The 23,214-nt window shown below is 39.4% G+C and overlaps 1 protein-coding gene across 1 annotated transcript in view; it reads left to right on the forward strand.

The window, feature by feature from the left end:
* si:ch211-196i2.1 (collagen alpha-2(V) chain) overlaps window positions 1-21,145 on the forward strand; it is a 38,878-nt gene extending 17,733 nt beyond the window's left edge. The window contains exons 21-54 of the mRNA XM_054613098.1: window positions 508-561; window positions 683-736; window positions 1,747-1,800; window positions 2,012-2,091; window positions 4,149-4,193; window positions 4,953-4,997; window positions 5,785-5,892; window positions 6,231-6,284; window positions 7,221-7,274; window positions 7,936-7,951; window positions 8,300-8,353; window positions 8,501-8,608; window positions 9,142-9,195; window positions 9,409-9,462; window positions 9,754-9,807; window positions 9,905-9,958; window positions 10,271-10,378; window positions 10,734-10,787; window positions 11,014-11,067; window positions 11,595-11,648; window positions 12,028-12,081; window positions 12,177-12,230; window positions 12,407-12,460; window positions 13,977-14,030; window positions 14,814-14,867; window positions 14,983-15,036; window positions 15,613-15,630; window positions 15,911-15,964; window positions 16,363-16,425; window positions 16,551-16,716; window positions 17,782-17,891; window positions 18,993-19,073; window positions 19,756-19,938; window positions 20,996-21,145. Coding sequence (XP_054469073.1) covers window positions 508-561; window positions 683-736; window positions 1,747-1,800; window positions 2,012-2,091; window positions 4,149-4,193; window positions 4,953-4,997; window positions 5,785-5,892; window positions 6,231-6,284; window positions 7,221-7,274; window positions 7,936-7,951; window positions 8,300-8,353; window positions 8,501-8,608; window positions 9,142-9,195; window positions 9,409-9,462; window positions 9,754-9,807; window positions 9,905-9,958; window positions 10,271-10,378; window positions 10,734-10,787; window positions 11,014-11,067; window positions 11,595-11,648; window positions 12,028-12,081; window positions 12,177-12,230; window positions 12,407-12,460; window positions 13,977-14,030; window positions 14,814-14,867; window positions 14,983-15,036; window positions 15,613-15,630; window positions 15,911-15,964; window positions 16,363-16,425; window positions 16,551-16,716; window positions 17,782-17,891; window positions 18,993-19,073; window positions 19,756-19,938; window positions 20,996-21,145 — 2,361 coding nt within the window. The remainder of the gene's footprint in view (window positions 1-507; window positions 562-682; window positions 737-1,746; window positions 1,801-2,011; window positions 2,092-4,148; window positions 4,194-4,952; window positions 4,998-5,784; window positions 5,893-6,230; window positions 6,285-7,220; window positions 7,275-7,935; window positions 7,952-8,299; window positions 8,354-8,500; window positions 8,609-9,141; window positions 9,196-9,408; window positions 9,463-9,753; window positions 9,808-9,904; window positions 9,959-10,270; window positions 10,379-10,733; window positions 10,788-11,013; window positions 11,068-11,594; window positions 11,649-12,027; window positions 12,082-12,176; window positions 12,231-12,406; window positions 12,461-13,976; window positions 14,031-14,813; window positions 14,868-14,982; window positions 15,037-15,612; window positions 15,631-15,910; window positions 15,965-16,362; window positions 16,426-16,550; window positions 16,717-17,781; window positions 17,892-18,992; window positions 19,074-19,755; window positions 19,939-20,995) is intronic.
* The last annotated feature ends 2,069 nt before the right edge of the window (window positions 21,146-23,214 follow it).

Raw genomic sequence — 23,214 nt, forward strand, 5'->3', positions numbered from 1 at the left:
GCTCTGTACGTTTTCACTACTTGTAGCATTTTCTTTTGTCTTAGCAATTGTTTGATCACTTTTGCTTCTTTTCAAGGGTTTCCAAGGAATAGCTGGAGAGAGAGGAGCAGATGGCCCAACGGGTTCACCGGTATGCTTTGTTGTCATTTTGTAGTTGTGTCATTTCAAAGACGGAGGACTTGAAGACAGTAAATACTGAGTGAGGCTGAGTTTTCAAGAGTCGAGACAGCCTGGCAGGGTGTTTGTTGTGGAAATGAACAGATCATCTGAAGCATTATAGCTCAAGGAAGAACATATGGGTTGACTGTAAATCTATTTCCTGTAAAACAAATGTTTAAGCGAAATAGAGTTTCTTTTATAGTTAAAAAGTAAGCTGAGCTCAAACACCTTGGTGATATCAATCATCTCATCTATCTTCCAGTCAGTCAAATGTACACTTAATCAATACAACAGATGTTATTGACTGCTACTTTGAACCTTTGGTGACAGAGCGCTTATATCTGACAGGGCCCTACTGGGAAACAGGGACCTCCAGGATCACCAGGACCGCCGGGAGACAAGGTGAGTCCACAGGCACATAGCAGTCATGACCTCAATTACATCTAGACACACAGATATCTGTTGTATGTGTGTATATTGACATTGTGTTAAGTAGATCTGTGTTTTGTGTGTGTTTTCTCAGGGTTTCACAGGGAAGCCCGGCATGGAGGGACCTCAGGGCCCAGTAGGCATGTATGTAAGTGATTCCTCAGCAGGCCACATTCAAGGAATGCACCTGTACTTCCACCTTACAGCATATACCTGATGTACACAGAATATACAGCACGGGAACAGCACACTGTGTTGTTGCACATTAAGGTACTCTCCGATTACCAACAAACTGATGCAGCAGGACTTGCTACAGTAACTGAAGTGTAAGATGTTTGTTTGGTAAGAAATAGAAAAATGTTGCGGAATTATAACATTTATATGGAACAAGAGGTTTGTTATTCAGAATGAACAGGTCATAATGGGATCATGGGATATAATTGAGCATTCAACAAAGCACAAGGCAGTATGAAACTATGGTAGGTCTAGTGTCTGTATTACACTGTACGAACACTTGAACAAACTGACTCTTAAAAGGCAATAGGAGGTCACAATAGATCCTAAAACTGAAGCCTTTCGTATGTGCTCCATGCACCAGGCTGTTACTGTTTGGCATGAATATACACATCATCTCAGGCCTAGTTTTTAAACTTGTTTTCATGTTTAATTTTTTTCTCCTAGACACACACAAAACACACACACACACACACACACACACACACACACACACACACACACACACACACACACACACACACACACACACACACACACACACACACACACACACACACACACACACACACTCAATTTGTTGTTTTACCTGCTGGAAAAGGACATTGTTTATAGTACATTGTGTCCTTCTAGCTCAGAAAATCCTTTCATTAAAAAAAGTAAAAATGAAATTGGGAAGTTAATGTAAATGAACTTGAATACAGACTACAGTAATTCTTAGAGATAAAAAGTTATTACAACTTGTAAAAAAAGAGTAATTACCATAAAAAAATATTTTTCATTATCCGTCTTGAGTCCCTCCCTTCGTCTCTATGGATCCCCACAATTATCTGGCAAATGCTGTGTAGTGCTGGTTGAGCCTTTGTGACATTATCTGATGTCAAATAATGAAATCCTTCCACCTATTGTTCACTCTATCACCAGGGTATCCCAGGGAACGTGGGCATGCGTGGGCCTTCGGGGTTCACAGGAGAAAGGGTAAGATCATCTTCCTCTCACCTATCTCAAATGTTAAAGCCTTAAACATGTTGTTAAAAATGAGAACAGTTGAGGATGTTAAACAGTGGAGTTCATCCAAAAAAAAATTGAAGAAAAGTTGTCTGTAAATCAGCAGAAGGAAATTGATGTGCAGACATTTTCACTGATATATTTGAAAATATTTTTTAAGATGTGCTGTGACAAACAATAGCGTCTCTTGTCTTTGCTCTGCACCAGGGTGAGCCGGGTGTACGAGGTTTACCCGGGCCTGTTGGGAAGCCAGGACCTGCGGTAAGTGTCTGTAGTTTATATGTGTTTTTTATTCCCTTTTCTAGCCCTCCAGGACACCATTAGGTTTGTGTTTGAGAGTAAGACTGGGCACCGTTCACAGGATTTGATTAAGACAGCAGCTATGATGGAGGTCAAACCAAGGAGGGTCTGGTAAATAATAGTTAACCAGTGTAGTGTGCAGCTGGTGTGAAGGGACGGGCTATATATGGAAGGGAAAGTTGCAGTGATTGGTTTTGTTGGTCACTGGTGGAAAATCTAATGGGTGATAGAGGACAAATAAATTGCTCCCTGCTCTGTCCTCCTGCTCTGTTCGCAGTCCAGAGTGCTGGGTGACATCCTCAATGACAAAAGCTGTTTTCTCCAAATGTCACAGCTCTGTTCCACTGTGCAGTGTTTGGTAGTGGAGTAGAAAAAATAAGAAGATGAACAGATTGAAAAAACAATACAAAACAGAACATTAGTACCTAAAACCCCAAATACAAAAGTAAGAAGTGACCCATCCGCAAAACTAACTATTAGACATGTGACTCACCTGAAAACCACTTTGTCAGTGCTTATTGGGTGACTTAATTCACTACCCAATTAAACCACAATCTGTAGCTAAGGAGAGCTATGAAGGTAGGGGAGTAGACTTATTAAAAATGCCCTTTGAAGACACACTTGTATACACCTGAGCGCACACACACACACACACACACACACACACACACACACACACACACACACACACACACACACACACACACACACACACACACACACACACACACACACACACACACCTTTCTTCTTATTATTTTGATAATTAGACATATCCTTTCCTCTGCCTGGATTGATGGCTTTCCCTTTGCGTTGCTTTAGTTGTATTCAGCTGAAAGGTCAAACTTTCATCTTGAAACTCACCAGAGTTTCTGCACCCTATAAATCAGCCTTCCTCTTTTGGTTGGTTAGATTTTGGATTAAGAAAGTCCCTCTTGCATGGAAAGAGTTACTTTCAGTAATGGAAATGGGACTGCTTTGTGAAGTTCACTTCTTGTATAGTATTCCCCGCAGTGTCATAGGACACACTTTGTGCTCACTGTGGTGAAATCCATCAATCTGTCATAGAGTAGAGTTATACTGTGCTGAGAGGGGGGATTCATCAGCTACTGGCTGGAGCACTGAGTACAGTAGTAAACTTAATGCTTTAGTGCCTACATCACTGAATGCAATGAAAGCCAAACTCATCTTGATAGAAAATAATCATGTCAACAAAAGGGAAAGATGGACAACCTGAGTGATGTTCTGCATAGACAGAGCCTGTGGAGAACATGGCAGTAGTATCTCAGCAGTAGCCAATTAATCAAGCAAATAGTATTCAAGATCATCGTCAGATGATAGCCGTTGGGATCCCAGTTGTCAGCCAATGTGTTCCTCCTCTTTTTCTCTCCACACGGACGGTTTACCTGCAAAGTCCCCTCAAATGTGATTACTCAGTACTACTGGGACTACCAGAACGCTATCTATACATAAATATTTTCCAGTTGCATACATATTTTGCATTCATGTGCAGATATCTGTTGAAAAAGAGATTTCCAAAGAGATAACTTAAAAAAATGATGCATGAGTTCAAGACAAAAATGCCCACTTTCCCCAGGCCTTTGTGCCATATGATGTCATGATAGCTATATGATATCATTTTATCAATTTTATGCTATCAAATGATAGCATAAAATTGAACAACTTTCAGCATATTATGGAAAGACCCAGAATAACAGAAGAATAAAACAAACTTGTTAACAGTGGCGGAAAAAAACACTGCTAGTTAAGTAACATCACAATTGTATATATTGCCACGGTTTGTGGATCACTTTAGAAATGTGAGTTTTCTTTTGTTGTATATTTAGCTTAATTTTGTTTCTAGACCAACAACAGTTGTGAAAATGGTCAGAGACACATAGGTACAAATGCCATACATTTTTAAACTTATTATTTCCCCACACAGTGCTCAGACAGAAGTGTGAGTTGTTGGTGTGACTGGCATTTTCTGACTTGCTCTGCCTGTTTTTCTTTGTCAGGGTCTGCCAGGTCCTTCTGGAGACAAGGGACCCCGGGGCCCGCAGGTGAGAGAACCATTTAATCTGAGAGTTTGTGCTCTAAATAAGAGAACAAAATATTTTGCTTCTTCCACATGTTGTTGATGGACTTCATCGGATACGCCACTGGTTTTTAATAATTTATCTATGACTCAGTATCACTCAGTATCATTTATTGTCCCATAGGAAATGTTATTCTATTTGTAAAACGATCACAGAAAACGAGACACAAGCTAACAAAGTATTTCCTTTTCTTTCTAAATATGCCAACAACAATAGAGGTTCACAGATTTAGAACTATTCATTGAAGGGAAGGACATAATTCAAAGCAATGTAATTTACTTGAAGACTTATAGAACAACATGTTTTTCCAAATCTTACTTTAAATTTAATCTTTTCGAAAGTATCTCAGCTTTACAGATTTTTAATCTAGCTTTAGCATTAGCTTCACGCTCACTGTAGCTTCTTTTGGGTTGATCTAATGGATATTGTAGAACTTTAAAGGTGACGGTTGCATTAAACTTCTACCATGGAAGAAGGTGGAATTTTGGGAGCCATGAAAACTTTAGGAAGCGCATGCTGTGAATTAACTTATTGCTGTTTTTGTTACTCTTTGTCATACCAGCAATTACAGGCCCACAGTAAATCAGATTCACCCTTGAAAATACCATATATAAAATGTTGACATCCAGTCTTAAAGTATTAATAAATCCACTGTGAAACTTTCAGAACCATCGGACCATGGCTTTTCATTTTCTGCCTCCTGACTTGTGTTGTTTCTCACAGGGTCGGCCTGGAGATGAAGGATCCAAAGGGATTCAGGGCCCACCAGTAAGTTGTAGTTCATAGTGAAGTCAAACGCTACAGCATTTTGTGTGTTGCAGGGCAAATTGTGTTTGCATTTAAGTGGCATTTTAATTTGACATACACAGTGTTTTTGTGTCTTTTTTACCTTGGTTACATAATTTGACTCATCGTGAAGAGAGATGATGTTCAAGTTTGGTGTTAAGCATCTCAGGGGTTTTTATACTGGTTCTGTCACAGAGCCTGTTGACAGCTACGGTTGAGTTCTGATCAAAAAGAAAGCTGTTCATTTCTATAATCCTTCAAACAGTAAGACTTTTCATGAAAGGCAGAAAGCAAAAGTCTCAACGCAGTACCAATACAATATGATAAATGAGATTTAATACAAACAAAAACATCAGTTTAATTGAGGAAGAATTCACCAAACCATGCAATTGTTAAAGCCCACTGCTACTAAACTGAATGAAAAGGTGATTTAAGTGATTCGTTATCATTGATGCTGATCATTTTTATTCTCAGTCATTAAACCAATCATCACAAAGTCTTGGAAATGACAGCTGAGCTGTCATGGCTGTGGTGACTGATCTATAAAAATCAATTTCCCAGTTTGTGCTTCTGGCTGTGAATGTGTCTATTTGTTTGCATGTGCGCTGACATGCATCTCATAATGGATTCTTAAATTTAAATTTAAAATGAATTTACTGAATGTTATTGATAAACTGTGCATAGCAAAGACACACTGAAGCTGCAACATATTGGATTATATTGTTTTGACATTTGTCCTACAAAAAAGTACGATCGATATCTGTTCTAGGGCTCTCCAGGTTTCCCAGGTGCTGATGGAACAGCTGGAAAACCTGGACCCAGGGGAAGCCAAGGGCCCCCAGGACCTCTGGGGCCACAGGGGCCTGCAGGAATCCCAGTGAGTGGGTACCTACAATCAACTGCTGCTTTTATTTCCATATTCTCCTTATAGTGTGGAGAGATGGAAATCTATCAACGTTTCCATATAATACAAGTGTCTGAACACCTGGATAACTTGCACAGCATAGTACATGTTGTTGACCACATGTTGTTTGATGTCTTCAGGGCCCACAGGGTGCTGATGGGTTATTAGGAGCAGCAGGGGAAAGAGGACACAAGGTAAACTACACTGCATGTAAGAATTATGTATTATTGTGTTTTATTGTGAGATTTGTGTCTGTGTAACCCTAATTTATGTTCAGTTACTGATACTGAGATTGCTGCTCTAACCTCCAGGGTCTACCTGGCTCGCTTGGTGATGCCGGCCCCACAGGACAAGACGGACAACAGGTTGGTTTTGTGTCATAGTGAAGTAAAGGCAACAAAGTTTTCATATGAAGAAATGTCAGAATGACACATTTCTTCACCTGCCCTACTCGTTCTAGCACTCCCTTAATTGTGAATAGAATAACAATTTGTTAAAATTTGGTACAAACCTCCACCAGCATTCAAGGAGGCTTAAAACTGCGAGGAAGTAATTCTAGTCTATAGTTTAATCCGAGACCTGTGTGGAAGTAATATTTCGTCAGAATAAATATAAAATCCCTATCACTCATACAGGCTTTAGTTCTGGTTTTCAGATACTGTAGATGTCTGTTCTGTCTGTCTTCAGAATCAGCACCTGTCAGTCCTTTCTCTGCGCTGAGCGTTTGTTTTTATCTCCTTACCTCCACAACTGAAAAATTCATCAGTTGCTGCTCTGTGCACACAAGAGGAGACTGAGACTTTTATTTGACAAAATACAAAGTCAAAAAGCTGTCAGGCAGCTTTAAAAAAACTGTAAATTCTGCATTAATGTGCTTCTGGGTGTACAGATACCATGCCCCCCAATCTCAATATACTGGACGCTTTGTTTGTTTAGCAACACCTCTTAACTTTTATCTGAGGTGAAGGGAGTGTCAGGATACTTGGGCAGAGCATCATATATATGTTTATCTATCAAGTTTACCATATTTTTCATTCTGGGACCACAACAGAATAATGCTTCCACAAGTACATTAATAGAAACTATAAAGGTATTTGAAAAGGTAAAAATCATATTTGAGGGGAAAAAAAGTAAATATGTCTCATCATCTTTTACCAGTTACAAAGGAAATCACCAATTTTTTTAACATGTGCTTTTTGGATCAAACATCACCAGTGTGTTCATCTATATCAGCTGTGTAAGAGGACAGCAGAGGACATTCTATTGTCACTTGATGACTGTTTTGAATTTTGACTCATCAGGGTCTCCCAGGCCAAACAGGAAATGAAGGCCCACCTGGACGAAAAGGAGACCAGGTCAGTCATCACAGCAGCATCTTTTCTGAGTATATACAATGTTGATTGTTAATACCACAAAGAGCAACAGATCCCCTCCACTAAAAATGTTTTTTTCTTTATGATTTTAACCCCTAGAATGTCTGACCTTGACTATACTGACTTTGTCACTAGAGAGTGTTTTTTAGAGAAGGTTTTGACAGCAAACAGGTAGAGTCTGAAGTTTTTGGATTAACACAATATAAATCATAGCAGAGTATTTTTTTTTACATACTTTAAAATGTGTCCTGAGGGTAACTTTAAGAAATCACTTTAAGTCTGCTTGCTTTGTAAAACCTGAGGCCAAGTTGATTTTGTCAAATGTTGTGGAACGAGTCTCTATCCTCAGGTCTGAGGGAATTAAACCCTGTGACAACCAGCTAGCATTTAATAGCCTGCAGTCAATGACTGATTCTTATTTCAAGTCTTCTTCTTTACATTTTAGGGGGACCAGGGGTCTTGTGGGAAACTTGGTCCTCCAGGGCCCCAAGGAGAGAGAGGACTCGAGGGCTTAAAAGGCTTACAGGGGCCACAAGGACCAGAGGGTAAAGAGGTAGGTGCATTAATCTGCTGTTTATACAAAAATGACTTCTAATGATTAGACGTTCTAACACGTGTTTAACTGCTGTTTTATAAATGACAGAGCTGCTCTGCAGGAGGTGATGTTCTATTTCAATGAAGAATTTAGCATCACATTTCCCCCACCCATTGCTTTACAGCATCACACAAACATCTGTCCAAAGTCTGTTATGGTGAACAGATGTGCTTGTTGTATTTTTGATGTCTTGTTAGCATAACAGATCACTGTCAGCCTGAAATACCCAGAAGTATTTCAGGTGCTCCATAAAATAAATACAAGAGTGGCTTGAAAAGCGTTAAACCACCATCACTGTTACATTACCCGTGAAATTAGATTTTCTTGATATAGCGATGATGTACTGAAGCCCCTGAGAGACTATATTCATTTATATGAGGTGTGCAGTAAGTCTCTTGTTCCTCCTCTGCAGGGTGATGTTGGGCATCCTGGGGAAGTTGGAGATCCTGGACCCAAAGGGGACAAGGTACATTTACTACTTTCCTTGAGTTTTCTAAAAGCGCTGAAAGCTAAAGTTCTTTCTATTAACATTTCTGATGAGGAGGACGATTGTGTTTGTTTGGCTCTAAATGATGTCTTCAGGTTCTGATCAGACTGTGATTGTTGTTGACAGGGTGAGGTGGGACATCCAGGTGTGTCCGGTCGAGAAGGCCCTTGGGGAGACCTTGGAGAAAATGGCCAAAGGGGCCTAAAGGGGGACAAGGGCCACATTGGACTGATGGTGAGCACAGTTTCACTCCTCAACAGTTTTGGGAATGTATTTATGTGTGTGTATATATATATGTATATATACACACACACACACACACACACACACACACACACACACACACACACACACACACACACACACACACACACACACACACACACACACACACACATATCCTGCACCATCCATGAAAACACATCTATGAAAACAGCAGAATCATGGCTCAAGGTAGAGAGAACTCAAACATGCATTTTGTGCAGTATGACACAGTTGTAATGGCATAAATCAATACAAAGGACAAAACACAAGCTGAATTTCATTGATCAATTGGTGATGTCCGCTTTAAAACATCGTGGCTGTATTTACATTTAATCTAGTGATTTTCTGTATTTTCCTTATGGTCAACAAGAAAAGGACAAAACCAGCATTGAGTAAACAGAGTAAACATAGTGATCAGCTGCACCAGCATGAATGGAACATAAAACTGATAAAAGTGTAAAACTGAGTGTAAAAACTGTTTCTGATGTCATCATCTTGAACAGGGTGAACCGGGTCTGATGGGTAAAGTAGGACCTGCAGGTCTGGCGGGGTTACAGGTGAGTTTGTTACCAGGATGTGTTGATCCTGTCGATGAGTTGCTGCTCAGCGAGTCCTTTACATTAACCTTTATCACACTGTTCACAATTGGGATGGACATTTATTGATCCGTCTCAACAATTTGTTTCGACATTTTATTTTTATCTAAACACATTGCCAACAGAATGATGTCAGTGTCTTTAGTTTTTTGTGGTGTGTTGTTCTCATTTTAGGGAATCACAGGCTCTCGTGGACTCCCGGGGCTAGATGGACCTCAAGGGCAGAAGGTATTATTGTTTTCCTTCAGTAACAAGCTGCTGTCATACACTAAAAATGTTGTTTATCACGACGAAAAGGGTTAGGGTTAAGACTTTCTGATGATAGGTTGTGAGAGAGGGACTAATCAGTCCTGGCTTTCAGTAATCACCTGATTGACAGGACCCCTGCCTACTCGTTCTGGCACATCTTCTTTTTATATATATATACTACATCACCAGTGGTGGTCTGCTTGAATCAAATCAGTTAAACTTAAAAAAGGTCAAAGGAATGGCATACAAATATTTCCTCCATCTCTCCAGGGGGACTCTGGGCCTGTAGGAATTACTGGACCTCCGGGGTCAGGAGGCCCTCAGGTAATCTCTGATTCCATGTAACATGGCGCACAACATGGCGCACAGTAGAGTTGTAGAGGAAAGGCATCCATTTACTCTCGATTTGTCTTGTTCATAGGGAATGACTGGTGCTCGTGGCGTCAGAGGAGACACAGGGGGGCTGGGACCACCTGTGAGTATCCTCAAGTACTAGAAAGTTGTTCACTTTATTTGGTTTGTTTGCCATGCCACAATTATTTCATCTGCTGCACTCAAGTTATCCTCAGAATCTGCATCTGTCTGACCCAAACAACCTCATCATGTATGTTTTGTTCTGTTGTGGTGCAGATTGTCCCATATTTGCAATCCCTCCATCATAGATATATTCTGAACCTTTAAGTTTTAATAGTCAACGAGAGTGCTGCATAGAAAGAGAGGACACATTAAGTTCAGACTAAGTTTAGACTACATCATTCCCGTTTTTTTTGTGATGTCTGCATGGCAGGGTCCAGTAGGACAAGTTGGACCTCAGGGAGACCAGGGAGCTAAAGGGGAAGTGGGGCAACAGGGACTGAAGGGAGAGCCAGGAACTCCAGGTCCACCAGGGGAACAGGTTAGTGAGGTTTCCATGTTATATGTATCTACTGTATGACATTTATGAAAACAAAGAGCATGTCTGCATGGTGCTACATCTTGTTGATGAATACATTCTAATGCTTAAAATGTGGATTTACTATGTGCAATTATCCATAAAACAACCTCAGTAATATGAATTACCTGTGCAGGGGGAGGATGGTCTGCCAGGAATCCAAGGTCCTCCAGCTCTGCCAGGGTTTGAGGTGAAAACTAAACAGCTATTGATTAGCTTTAAGACTCTGTCTGTTGTAAATTACCATTGCTGATGATTGCTTTTTTCCCCTCAACAACTCCAACTTTGTTGTTTGTGCCTCTTCCTTCTCTTTTTTTAGGGGCCACCTGGAGAGATGGGACCCCAGGGTCCTCCAGGTCCCCCAGGGGCTCCTGTAAGTGTGCACATGTGTACAATACAGAAACATTGTTGATGATGAAATCATATTGTGGCTTCTAAAATGAAACCATTTGTTCGGTAGTCGTTAATTATTGAGAAAAATTAACAAAAATTTAAAAATCAGATTGTGTGCAGGTGTGTGTGTGTGTGTCAATGTGTCTATCTGAAAGTTATCTTAACAGCAATCATTTTACGTATTTTAAACTTTAATTGCTTTGCAGGGAGTGCAAGGAAGAGCAGGGCCTGAGGGGAAACAGGGCATGTCAGGGGAGAAGGTAAGAGCCTCATATTCCAGCGTAATTTGTTGTCTTTATTCATCTTTAGATGTATTTTTACATCTTTTCTTCATTCTAATTTTCCAAAACATCAGAAGTTGAAATAATTGTAAAAATCATTTGACCCATTTTTAAGTTCAATCTGCTTCATTCCAAGATAAAGTAATTCACCAAATCATTGAAACACCAATCCTCGCATAACAAGTTAAAGGAATAGAACATTTTGGCTTTCATGCTAAGCGTTAGAGGGGAAGGTCAATCCCACTGTCACATCTGTCCGTTGAATGTGAAGCTACTGCCAGCAGACGGAGGCTTGAGAGTGGAGAGTGGAAACAGGAGGAGACAGCTTACTTGGCCCAGTTTCCCTCTGTGTCCAGCCTGCTCATTGATCCTACAGTGGTATCGATCTTATTATCTAACCCTTGGCAGGAAAGCAAAGAAGCACATTTACAAAATGTCAAACTATTTCTTTAATGTCTGTTATCCAGTACAGACAGCTCTTTTTAGAAATTGTATTACCTCTACAGGGAGACGATGGCAAGAATGGATCACCAGGGAAGACGGGTCATGTTGGAAGGAGGGTAAGAGCTCTCTGCTATAGTCTTGTAAACATTTTGATGGTGAAATGCCAATCTAACTTAAGGAACAAAAAAAATCCACATTTGTGATGAATCAAAGAAGGTCAATATTTAGTCTCTCTGTTTGCAGGACTGTACTAATGCTTACAATACAAATTACTTTTTTCCTCGACTTTGTAAAAAGAGCCTTTGTGTAGTGTTGAAAACTGGACTTTACAAACAGATATTATGCTGCCTGCATGTGATAAAAGGGGAAATGGCCAGAAGCAGCCACTCTGACAGCCACTGCTACAGATTTATACATAAAACATGAGGTCCCTTCATCCGTGTCCCCTCTTGCTTTCTGTTGCCTCATTGAAAAACATTGCAAACTTGTCCACAGGGGAAACGGGGGAAGGCCGGAGTCAGAGGGATCAGGGGTGACAGAGGGCCTAAGGTGGGATCCATGGAAACGTAGCCACAGGTTTTGTATACATCTGGTTTTATGATGATGATGTATGAGCTAACAGTAGATTGTGTTTTATCATTCAGGGCCAAAAGGGGGACACGGGACTGGTTGGCCTCCCTGGATGGTCAGGGTTCATTGTAAGTTTACCTGCAACTGTTTTTATGTCATAGATAGATTCATCTATCTGTTCAGCCATCTGTCCTGCTTTGGAGTGAAGAGATCAATAAAGTTATGTATTTTACATTTTAAGTGCATTCGAACACACAGTGAATTAATATCCACTTGATATATTTATTTTATTTTCGTCACCAAGGGAATTCCAGGCTCACGTGGAGAGGCGGGGGATCAAGGTGAAAAGGGGAAAGAGGTAAGCCGGAACTAGAAAGGTGCTCTCAGTAGAGTGTTTTCACACCACAGATCTCAGCCAGGTGTGTCTTGCACGACCACAGATGTAATGTTTGAATTCAACCCATAATTAACTAACCCCCCATCTAGACACTAATAGGCTGTAAGGCGTCATCAAACACACTTCATTTAAGCCCAACAAAAAAGCAGCTATGTATGCAGCCAATCGGTTCAAAGTCGTAGTATAGGACACAGAGCTTTTAGTTAAGTGTCTAATAAGCACTGAGTAATACAATTCTGAAAATCCAGAATAAACTTAATGAGACCCAACAAATTATACATATATAAATAAGGAGCCCTGGAGTGGCCATAGAGAGAAAAATATATATATTAAGGCCACCATTTACTCATTTGTGTACACGAGATATAATTTGTTACCTAAATTTAATGAAATAATTCCCACGTTTTGATTTATTTGTGTGCACAAGTTAATACCCGTGGTATCAATTTAATTAAAATGTTTCCACATTAGGCCTATAAATAAGATCATTAAATAGGCCTAATATTTGCAGTGCACAAGGCCAAGTTGTCCATTAATGCTGCCAACTGCTTGCACTTGTCCTTGGTTGTGGATAGCTATGGACAGAACCTCTTTAATTAAGCTGTACTTTATCTTGGGGATGAGTTGTGAAGACATGTTGACAACTCTTGCATTGCCAGGGATTGTTGTTACATTAATTACCACAGAGTTTTTCAATGAACAGAAAATGTTTTTACACTTCTCATTGGCTGGGGGCCATGTTATTGTTTAGGTACGACTGATCGGTTTTGGAGGATCCCATTGTGACCTTTTCCCGGCGCTGGCGTGCACTTGCATGTCACGTTTCCTCTGTCGCGATAACAGTTCTATTTGAAGGGACGAAGTTATATTCAGCATCATATTTACGTTCAAATGGTAGAGACGAGATATAGACGAGAATTATAATGGGCTGCTCTTGGTTATGTTTTGGAAAAACTTTGAACACTCCCCCAGGTCACGTCATATGGTAGAGCATGCAGGTTGGAATGCTTTACAACTTAAGTCGCCAAAACTATCCCCGAATAATCCCGCGGCTACACAGCAATTTTGTGTGGAGTTTACATGTTCTACGGGTTGTCCGGCTTCCTTCCACAGCCCAAAGACATGCAGCTTAGGTTAATTGATGACTCTATTAAATCAATTTGTCATAACTCCTAAGATAAGTTTAAGCCATTTACTGCATGTCTTTTAAATCAGACTGCCACAGAGAGGAACATATTAGTGTTTTGCGATAATCATAACCAATAAAAGACTGCTTTTAATTCAAAAGCAATGGAGGATTCTCTATATGTCTTACCCCACTTCATCAAAGTGGCACACAGCTGAATAGGTAATAGGTACTGAGAGGATTCATTAGCCAAAACAGAAAAACATGTTAATACTGATGTGTTGTACAGCCTCATAAAATGCTTTCACCAGCTGGGCTCATAGCACTTGACCGTATTGTTTGTGTCCACAGGGTGAGAAAGGAGACATGGGACTGCATGGGCCCCCTGGAGCTGATGGCATGGAGGTAGGAGCTGCCAAGATTAATTGTGTTAATATGGAGATAAACATAATGTCTGCCAGTCAAAAAATAATGATAACATTTTGGTGGTAACTATATCTATAGGTGTGAGGGTAAAGCAACCGACAATGTTTACCAATGATTACAGTACAGACATGTGAAAGCAGGAACTTTTAAAGGGAAAGTGAATTTTAGCCATTTTACATCAAACTGACTCGATCTGATAGTGAGAAATGGGTGTCGCTTGCTCTTTTTACCTGCATGAGTTATGATCCAAGAAAGTTTTCATTCATTTTTTAACAGAGAGAAAGTTGTACCAGGATGTAGTGTTGAAGGTCTGACTCAGGTCTAGCAGTTATTTAAAGCTATTAAAAATGTCTTTCCTAATGTAAAAAGTCTACATTTTCCTCAGCATGAAGACACCCTGCTGTTGTACAGATTCACTGTATTCAATATTTATTGCAAATGTTGCTGTTCGAAATTGAAATGCCTGGTTAAGAATGTCCAATCTAAACACACCCACTTGCACAATAACCAGACTCTGGCAAATTCTTACAAAGACCAAGAAGAGATATTTTGGAACATAGAGGAAGTATCTTATCATAATTAATACCATAAACTTATCCTGTAAGTCTTTATAATGACTTAATATCTCAAAATAATGACATTATTAAAAAGAAAAGTTCTCCTTTTTTTGAGATACTCCTTGAGATATTTTTTACTGGCTGAAATGGGCTTCCACAGAAACCAGTATTTAATTTTCTTTCGTTTTTTTTAAATCTTTTTCAGGGTATTTGTGGTCTTGTTGGGTTGCCTGGTCCATTTGGCCCGATGGGAGAGCAGGTACACAAAACTAATATTGTAGTCTGATTTCTTATCTTCTTATGTTCCCTCTTTGAATATGTATTTATTTTTTGTCCAACTTAGTCAAAAAGATTTATGTTCCTCTCTCTTTAAGGGAAATATAGGTCTACCAGGACCGAGGGGAACACCAGGGATGCCAGGACTGCCTGTAAGTTACATATCAGAATTCAGCAGGACATCTTAAATATTTTGATTCACTTGGCAAAGCACACAAACTTACATATTACAGATAGCTTATTTAACATGTTTTATAAATTATGCTTTCTTTTGTTGCTGGCTGTTATATCACTCTTCAACAGTGTTAATATTTATTTTTTTGGCTTTTATGTTTTTTACTTTAGATATACAACTTTTATTCAGCTATGCATTTTTATTTATTTTCTGATATTTTATAGTTTGAATTCAAGCAGTTCATTTGTCATTCAGATGCTTTATCCAGATTATGTCTAAAATGGAGTTGAGAAGTAGAATTGTTTTATGTCAGCCAAGTTATCTTTTCTTCAGCTACCAGTCTGTGGAATCATTCACAGTTCAGCTGCACATCATCATTGTGTTCAGCCCACTGTGTCTCGGGAGGGGAAAAAATCTGTGAAGCTGTGGCTGATGAGTTCTTAATGCAGCAGATAAAAACACTCGGCACACAGCTCTTTGTCGATAAATGCACTTCACAGTGGGAAAATCATACTAATGCCCTTTTCTTCTCCTGTTCTCTCCTCTGTCGCAGGGTTGGTTTGGATTAAAGGTATGATATTATCAACTCAAGCGCTCTCTTGCTGACAGATCAAACTCACTTAGGCTCTAATGTACTGTTATCTGGAGCGCCTAGTGGTTTATGGTTTGGTTTATGTTGATGGCACTATAATCATAAAGCTGTCACACTTTGGAGTCAGTGTTAGACTGTAATGGGATTTCTTCATTCTTAATTTCCATATAAATGTATTCTATAGTTGTCGGTGTGGTTTTGCCACACAGAACAGTGCTGAATCGTATGTTGTGCTTATCATATTTTCTTCTACCTGCAGGGTTTGAAAGGCTACCAGGGTTTCCCTGGTCTGCCCGGCAGGAGTGGCCTCCCAGTAAGTTTACAACAGAAGATGAAACTAAGTCTTAAGTGAAATTTGATTGGCCAATAATTGTGCCAAAAATTGTGCTCATCCTATTAATATAAACTTGAAATTAGTTCAATTAGATATGATTGTGCATACTTCTTATTTGTCAGTCTGTTTGCTTAGTTTAACATTTGCCTTGGTCATTAAAATTGTGAAACAAATTTAGACTGCCTCTAATCAATCAGTGTGTCTATGTGTTTTATATTTGTCAGTCTACAGTGTGTTTATGAGCCATGACAAAGACATTTCTTCTCTTCACATTTCTATTTCTTTGTGATGGATACCAAAACTTGAACAAAATTTGGATTTGATTATTGATAATGTTGTAATTTATACCCAATTTGTGTATCTTCCTTGTGTTTTAGGGCCCACCTGGGGCCCCTGGACCTCCAGGACAGTCACTGAACATTACGTTGACTGAACTCAAGGCATGTGAATTATGTCTTCATTTTCCCTATTTAAGTACAAAAGCATTTATCATAACAGCATTTGGGATGTGTGTTGCCTGCAATGCAATCTAAGTGATTCTTTTTTATTTTCTTTCCTTGTCCAGGACCTGATGTATGTGTCCGATAAGCCCAACTATCCTCTGATCCAGACTGTGCTAGATTCTCTGCAGCAGGAGCTTCGGCTGATACTGGATCCTCCTGATGGCAGCAAGGAGCATCCTGCTACAACCTGCCTGGAGCTATGGATCTGTCACCCCGAATACAGCAGCGGTAAGTTCCCGAAATAGTGAAATAACAGTAAATCCTGTTTGAATGATTTTGGTAAACCTTGAGCTGGCTTAAGTTCTGGACACTCTCCTCTCTGGTGCATGTGTGCATCATCGTCCATATGAGCTTTTCTCAAACATTGACATTATATATTTATCTGGTTATATTTAGAATGTTAACTATCAAATACTCAATCAAAAAAAAAAATAGCCTTATCTTCTATGCAGATGATTGTCCTCTATTGTTTACTTTAACTTCACTCAGTGGTTACAATTACATTGACATTTCAACCTCATTTGGTGCTTACACTTAACACTTTTTCCAGTACTCCCATCGTTAGTGTTATTTCAACTACTTTCCGTATTTATGTCTTAAATACAATTTAAAATGTTTCAACTGTAAATTAAAATAAAAACACATTAAATATGCAAAGAAAAGTGCCTTTTTCATTGTGGAAGTTTTACTGCCACTTACAGTCCCAAAGTGGTGTCAAGAATCAAATCTATCTGACCTAAAAAAAGGCAACCACTAAAACAGGATTTTTTTTAAATATTCCAAGCAGAATCTTTAATCGCACAGAAAAACAACTTTGTTTAGAAAATAGTCATGTACTTTTTTGAAACATTATGTTTCAAATTTGGATTCTGTATATTCAATCAATATATAATAGCATTTTTCAATCTGTTTGTTGTTTTTCATAATAGCTAAAATAAAAGTGGCAATACTTCAAAACACACAGAAATGTGATGGTTTTCCTATACATATATAATGAATATTGAACCTAATGCTTTTAATTATCATTAAATGTCATAAGTGAACGATCCAAATGATCTGAGCCCATCAGTTTTCTCTGCGGTTGCTAGTTAAAGCTGGAGTAATACAAAACATTTTCCATGACAATTTTTGAGACTAGTTCTATACGTCTTTATTATTTCTCTAGCACAGTGTATGCACCTGTATGTTGGAGGTGTTTGTGCTTCAAGTATTGCTCTGGTCTTTCTGTCATCGAGGCCTCAGCAGTTTCATCCCTGCAGCTCTCATTGAACTCTGGCTAACCTTTCCCTGCAGGAATGTATTACATCGACCCCAACCAGGGCAGCTCAGCGGACGCTCTGCTGGCCTACTGCAGCTTCTCCTCCACATCAAAACAGACCTGCCTTCATCCTCAAGACTCTCAGGTACAAAGACATCACCTGAGAAAAGGCTACAGAAAATTGCACCTCTGGATCAATGGAGTTCGTACTAACTTCACTTGGCCCTGTTGTACGGCCTGAATCTCAATTTGATGATTGTCAGTCAGCTCACCCTTTCTGAGTGACAACGGAGACATCTGCAGGGATGACTTGACCTCAAGCTTGTGACTCAGTCACATTGAAGGAAAATTCCCCCCAAAAAATCAGTAGTTAGGACATGATTCATACAGTATCAGTTATGAACTGACATAATATTTGATTCTCTGACTGCATTGCTGAGATTCACTGTCTGCACCAAACACACACACACACACACTTCCACCCAACAGTTACTCCCTTCAATAATATGATTTATTCTTCCTCAAACCATTACCGGAGCATTCTTGTTAAGGATGACCCACATCAGATTAGATATAGAGTTGTTGCTGCTGTTAATGCTAAAAAATAACTTTTCTAACTAATCTAGGTCACTAAATGCGGACAGCAACTAACAGTAACAACCTAATGCAAATGACATGCAATAAGTGAATCGATAAAAAGTTACTTATCATCAACCACACTTTGTGTTCTACCGCGATGTTTCTCTGTAATATGACAATAGTTCAGCAGGTGGTGTACTTGTGTTGTGAACTTTCCCAGTAGGGAGCTCATGTTTGAGATTATTCCAAAATCCCATGAATACAGCCTAATTGACATTGCTCAGTCGATTAACTATCTTTATGACAATTTTTAGCATATGTAATTGACACATGTTCTTGCTTCAGGCAAAGGACTTCTTTTCTGTACTGCAGTCTTTATAAAAACAACAAAATGCACCTCACAAGATCTCACCTCTAATACAGTCAGTTCTATATAAAAAGTGGACTCACTCAAGCAATGAGTAATATGAATTGGTCTCGAATAGCGTGAAGTGAATGCATAGTTTACAAAGGTAGCCAATTTACCTCTTGTTCATGCTTGAGGTGCATGCTAATCCAGAGCTCATCAGAAGCTGTCTGAACATCGTTGACCTTCACAAGGCTGTTATATGAAAGAAGGACTGGAATTCAGATTTACAAATGCGTGCCGTCTTTTCTCTGCCTGCAGTTGCCCATGAAAGCCTGGATGCAAGAACTTTCTGATGAAGGATCCTTTCAGTGGCTCAGCAAGCTGGAGCAAGGGTTTCAGGTGAAGGGAACAACCATGACTAAACATTAAGACTAATCTTGACTCTGTCGATTGGTGTTATTTGACATTTAGGGGGAAGCAGAAATCTAAAACAACCAAAAAGACACATTAACACATTCTGGGATAAATCCACAAAAGGATTACGCAGCTTTTGCAGCCGCTAGACCTCCACAAATAAGAGAAACCATGTACTTCTCAAAGCACCCACAAAGGGTGAAATGCACAAAGCTTCTTGGTGCTCCTGTGCTATTTGCACATATTTAATTGAGGTAAAAGGCATACATTTAGTGCAAAATTTGCTGCTTACGATGCAATTGAGCTTCATCGCAAAAACAGTCCAATTAACAAAGACCAGCAATAATAGCCCCATGCAGTTACAGTGAAATTATTTGCGTCTTCAGTTGATAGTTGGTTGTAACTGAAGCACATTGTCTTGTTTAGTAGGTAGTGCGCAAGAGTTGTCTAGACCCTTCTTAATGGAAAGGGTCTAAAACAAGCTGGAGATACTTGTCACAATAGAACATTTTCTACAATCATTTTTCTTGTATTGTTTATGTCATATCATTTGATGGTTTGAAAAAGGACATGTTGTCAATTTTCCATTCAATTAGTTTGTTCTTACCTTTTATATTGTTACTATTGACATTGTTAATGCATTACATTCTTATTCCTATCTTACCAGTTTCACTATCCAGGTGCTAATGTGGTACAGATGCGTTTTCTGAGGCTGCAAAGTAGCACTGCCGTCCAGAATATGACCTACTCCTGCCACCCGGGACACAGACTGGGCCAGACTGACAGAGACATCAAATTCCTAACTGACACAAGGAAGCAAAGTTACCTCGGAGCAGTTAAAGACTGTGTGGTACGTCAAATGTTCTAAAAGTCCTTTTTCACGGTTGTTATTTTATTAATTGTTGTTGCTTTTAATGTTTGATAGAATAACTTAACATCCTTTGACCTGACGTATAAGGTCCTGTAAAGCTCTTGTATTTGAAGGCAAAGACATCATCATCATCATCATCATCATCATCATCATCAGTGTTGCCGGGGTCAGCTTTTGTTATTACCCACCCGCCCCGCAAAAATATACGATAATTTACCTCAGAATTGCAATTAATTTGGCACTTCAACCTCATTCAGTACACTTGCACTTCTTTCAGCACTCCCATTGTATTTTCTTTTTTTTTTTTAACTACAATTCAAAATGATTCAACTGGAAATTCAAATTGGCAATGGCCATATTAAAAATGCCGAAGAAAAAAGTGCCTTTTCCAGGGGCACTGCCAACATTTCCAAAGAGCTAGTGTGAAGAGTCAAATCTATCTGTCCTGAACAATAGCAACCACTAAAACATTGTTTTATTTATTCTCAGCAACATCTTAAATCACATGGATAAACAGCTTTGGAAGGCTGTGTTAAACTAAAGAAAATCTTGGTTGAGCTGCCAAAGCTGTCTAGTTGGGATGCGCCTGCAGTTACATTCTTAACAAAATGATGAGCAGGTCAGAGTTTTAAAACATCCTCCCCACCCAGTCAACCTAAAATGAGAGCCAGATTGTACCGCCCAAACCACAAAAATATGCATTAATAAATTTGGTGAAAATTGATGCATTTATTCCCATTAATGGCTTCCCATAGCAAAGCGCCATCTTTATGCATTATAGTAGCACAATTGTCAGGACTGAGGTCTGAGACAAGCAGATTTGAGAGCCGCTTTGCGTGTGTGTGAGTTATTAATAACTTAGTCTGACTGCTGCTTCAACACGCAGGTTAGAAAGCAATGAAATACAAAATAATCAAGAGCAGATGTCCTAGTTGAGACAAAACCTAAAAGGAGTGCTGCTGAAGTACTGTCCCATACTAAAGTGAAGATTCCTAGCAGTTAAATGACAAATGTACCTCTGTTTCCTGTTTGTCAGCCTGGAGAAGAGACCGTTTCTGGAACCCGGGAGTCCGTCTTTGAGTTTGAGGACCTCCATCTGCTTCCCCTGAGAGACGTAGCACTGATGGGAGGTGGAAACTTCACACACCTGTTTGGCTTCAACGTCGGACCCGTGTGTTTCAGCTAGAGGTGCTACAAAGGACAGGACACAAACCTCGGTTCAAATCATGGACACCTAGAGGACAACTGGAACATCTCTTCCAATTTCTGAGGATGTCACTTCCTTTTCCTCTTGTTTTGGGGGAGTTGATCTCTCATGTTGAGTGACTCTGATATTCATGAACTTAAGAGGACATAAAGGTCCCCAGGCTTTTTTTCACAGAGAAGTCAATTTTGTTTACAGAGACGTTTATCTTGTATTGAATAATTTAAAAATGTATGTTTTTTATTCCTTTATATACAATGTTTTGATTTATCTGAGTTATGTATTTTGGGCTTCACTCATAGCTGGCCCACAGTGTATATAACAGCCAGACTGTCCTAACTGACCTCTTAACAATGTGTTCTGCATGGGGACACAGCTACTGTGGTCCTATTGGCGGTATGTGACCAGGCCAGTGTAACCACGACTCTAGTACTGTCAGGGACCTCAGATGTGTCACTTTTCTCAAGGTGCTGATCACATTTTATATGAAAGACCATTCCTTAAATCCCCTAAACAATAGAAGAGGACCGTCACATTGTCTCATGCATACTTGGTGCTGTCTTTTCCTCATTTTGATGAAATATAGTTTTTTGTTTTCACAGTTTCATGTTATAGTATGGGGTATTTTTTTTACGTCTCAGGTATGATACATTAATGATATACACATGGGCGCTGAAGCTGCTATTGCTACAATATGTTTTGTAGTTTAGCATTGAAACAAGACTAACATTAAAAGACCACAACCAGCACTAACTTAGTTTTACCTACCTGTTATAACTTTTTCCTCTAAGCTCCATTGTTGAAAACTGTTAAAAACACGTCAGCGTGCCACACTGTTGCATTGGGTGACATGTTAGTTATTACTATGAACACACACTCTGGTTTATTTTGACATAGTCCCACACACACCGCCCTGCTGATTAAAATACTCACCAAAGAAAAAAATGTGGATTAATCCGCAGCTGAAAATAGTCCCCAACAAAGGCACCATTTCCTCCTGTTTGAGTTATGTTTGCTAAAGAAACATGGTGCCCGATGTTTTAGGAAGTCAGTTGGCCATTTAAAAGATAAAGCTTTATATCATGAGCTTTATTTAAAGATTTTCATTTTCAGGTTGAACCCAGTGGGCTTGGGAATGAGACACTAAATCATTCTTGGTTTTGCTATTTACTGTTTACTGTTATAACAATAGAAATGTGTTATTTTCATGCAAACCAAAGACTGAACTTAAGCAGCCAGAGCTTATAGATCCACCTTTATCCTCCCAGAACAATACTGTAATTTCTTTCTCTGTACTGTAAAGAATCATGCATAAATTTGGCTGTAGAATAAGTGCATGAGTAGCACCCCTGGCCCTGCAGAGCTTCAATTGGCCCCATGGTGAACGAAAGTGTCCATTACCACCCACTTAGCATTGAGTAAGTGCTGTCGGCATGAATTTCTGCTTCATTCAATCTGAGAAGCTCTTGGGTCCGGAGAAAAGCAGGAAGCCTTTTAGCCTCTCAGCAGAATCAGGATTTGGTGTGTGTGTGTGTGTGTGTGTGTGTGTGTCCTTGAGTTGGTCAACAGTGAGTAATAAGAGGTGTGCATTGTCTGAAGGGAGTACAGGAGTCATTTGAGGTGGATCTCAGGGAGTTTGTGGCCTTCAGTGTTGGCCAAAACTGCAGCTCTGCAACGGGAAAACACCAAAACTTAATTTGCATTGTTATACCAAATTCTCAGCTGTAGAGAATCTGAGGGCCTGCATGTTTTTTGACCAGGCTGAGGCATGCCACCGCTATATAACAGGGAAGAAATGTACTTATTCTTAATCTCAACCAGACGAATTGGATTGGATTATAATTAAAGCATTTTAGCCACCGGATTGCAATTCTGGCCTGGTGTATAATATTAAATGGTTTCTTTTTTATATTTAGGTTTGTCATATCATCATTCCATATGATAGCCTTAGCTGGCTGAGACTGATCATTGTTACTTTACTTGTTTTGTACAAAGTATCATTTTGAAATATCTGAAATGACATGCTGGACATTTGTCTTGTGTGGTCAGCT

The sequence above is a fragment of the Anoplopoma fimbria genome, chromosome 14, assembly GCF_027596085.1.
Source record: "Anoplopoma fimbria isolate UVic2021 breed Golden Eagle Sablefish chromosome 14, Afim_UVic_2022, whole genome shotgun sequence".
NCBI classification, from domain to species: domain Eukaryota; kingdom Metazoa; phylum Chordata; class Actinopteri; order Perciformes; family Anoplopomatidae; genus Anoplopoma; species Anoplopoma fimbria.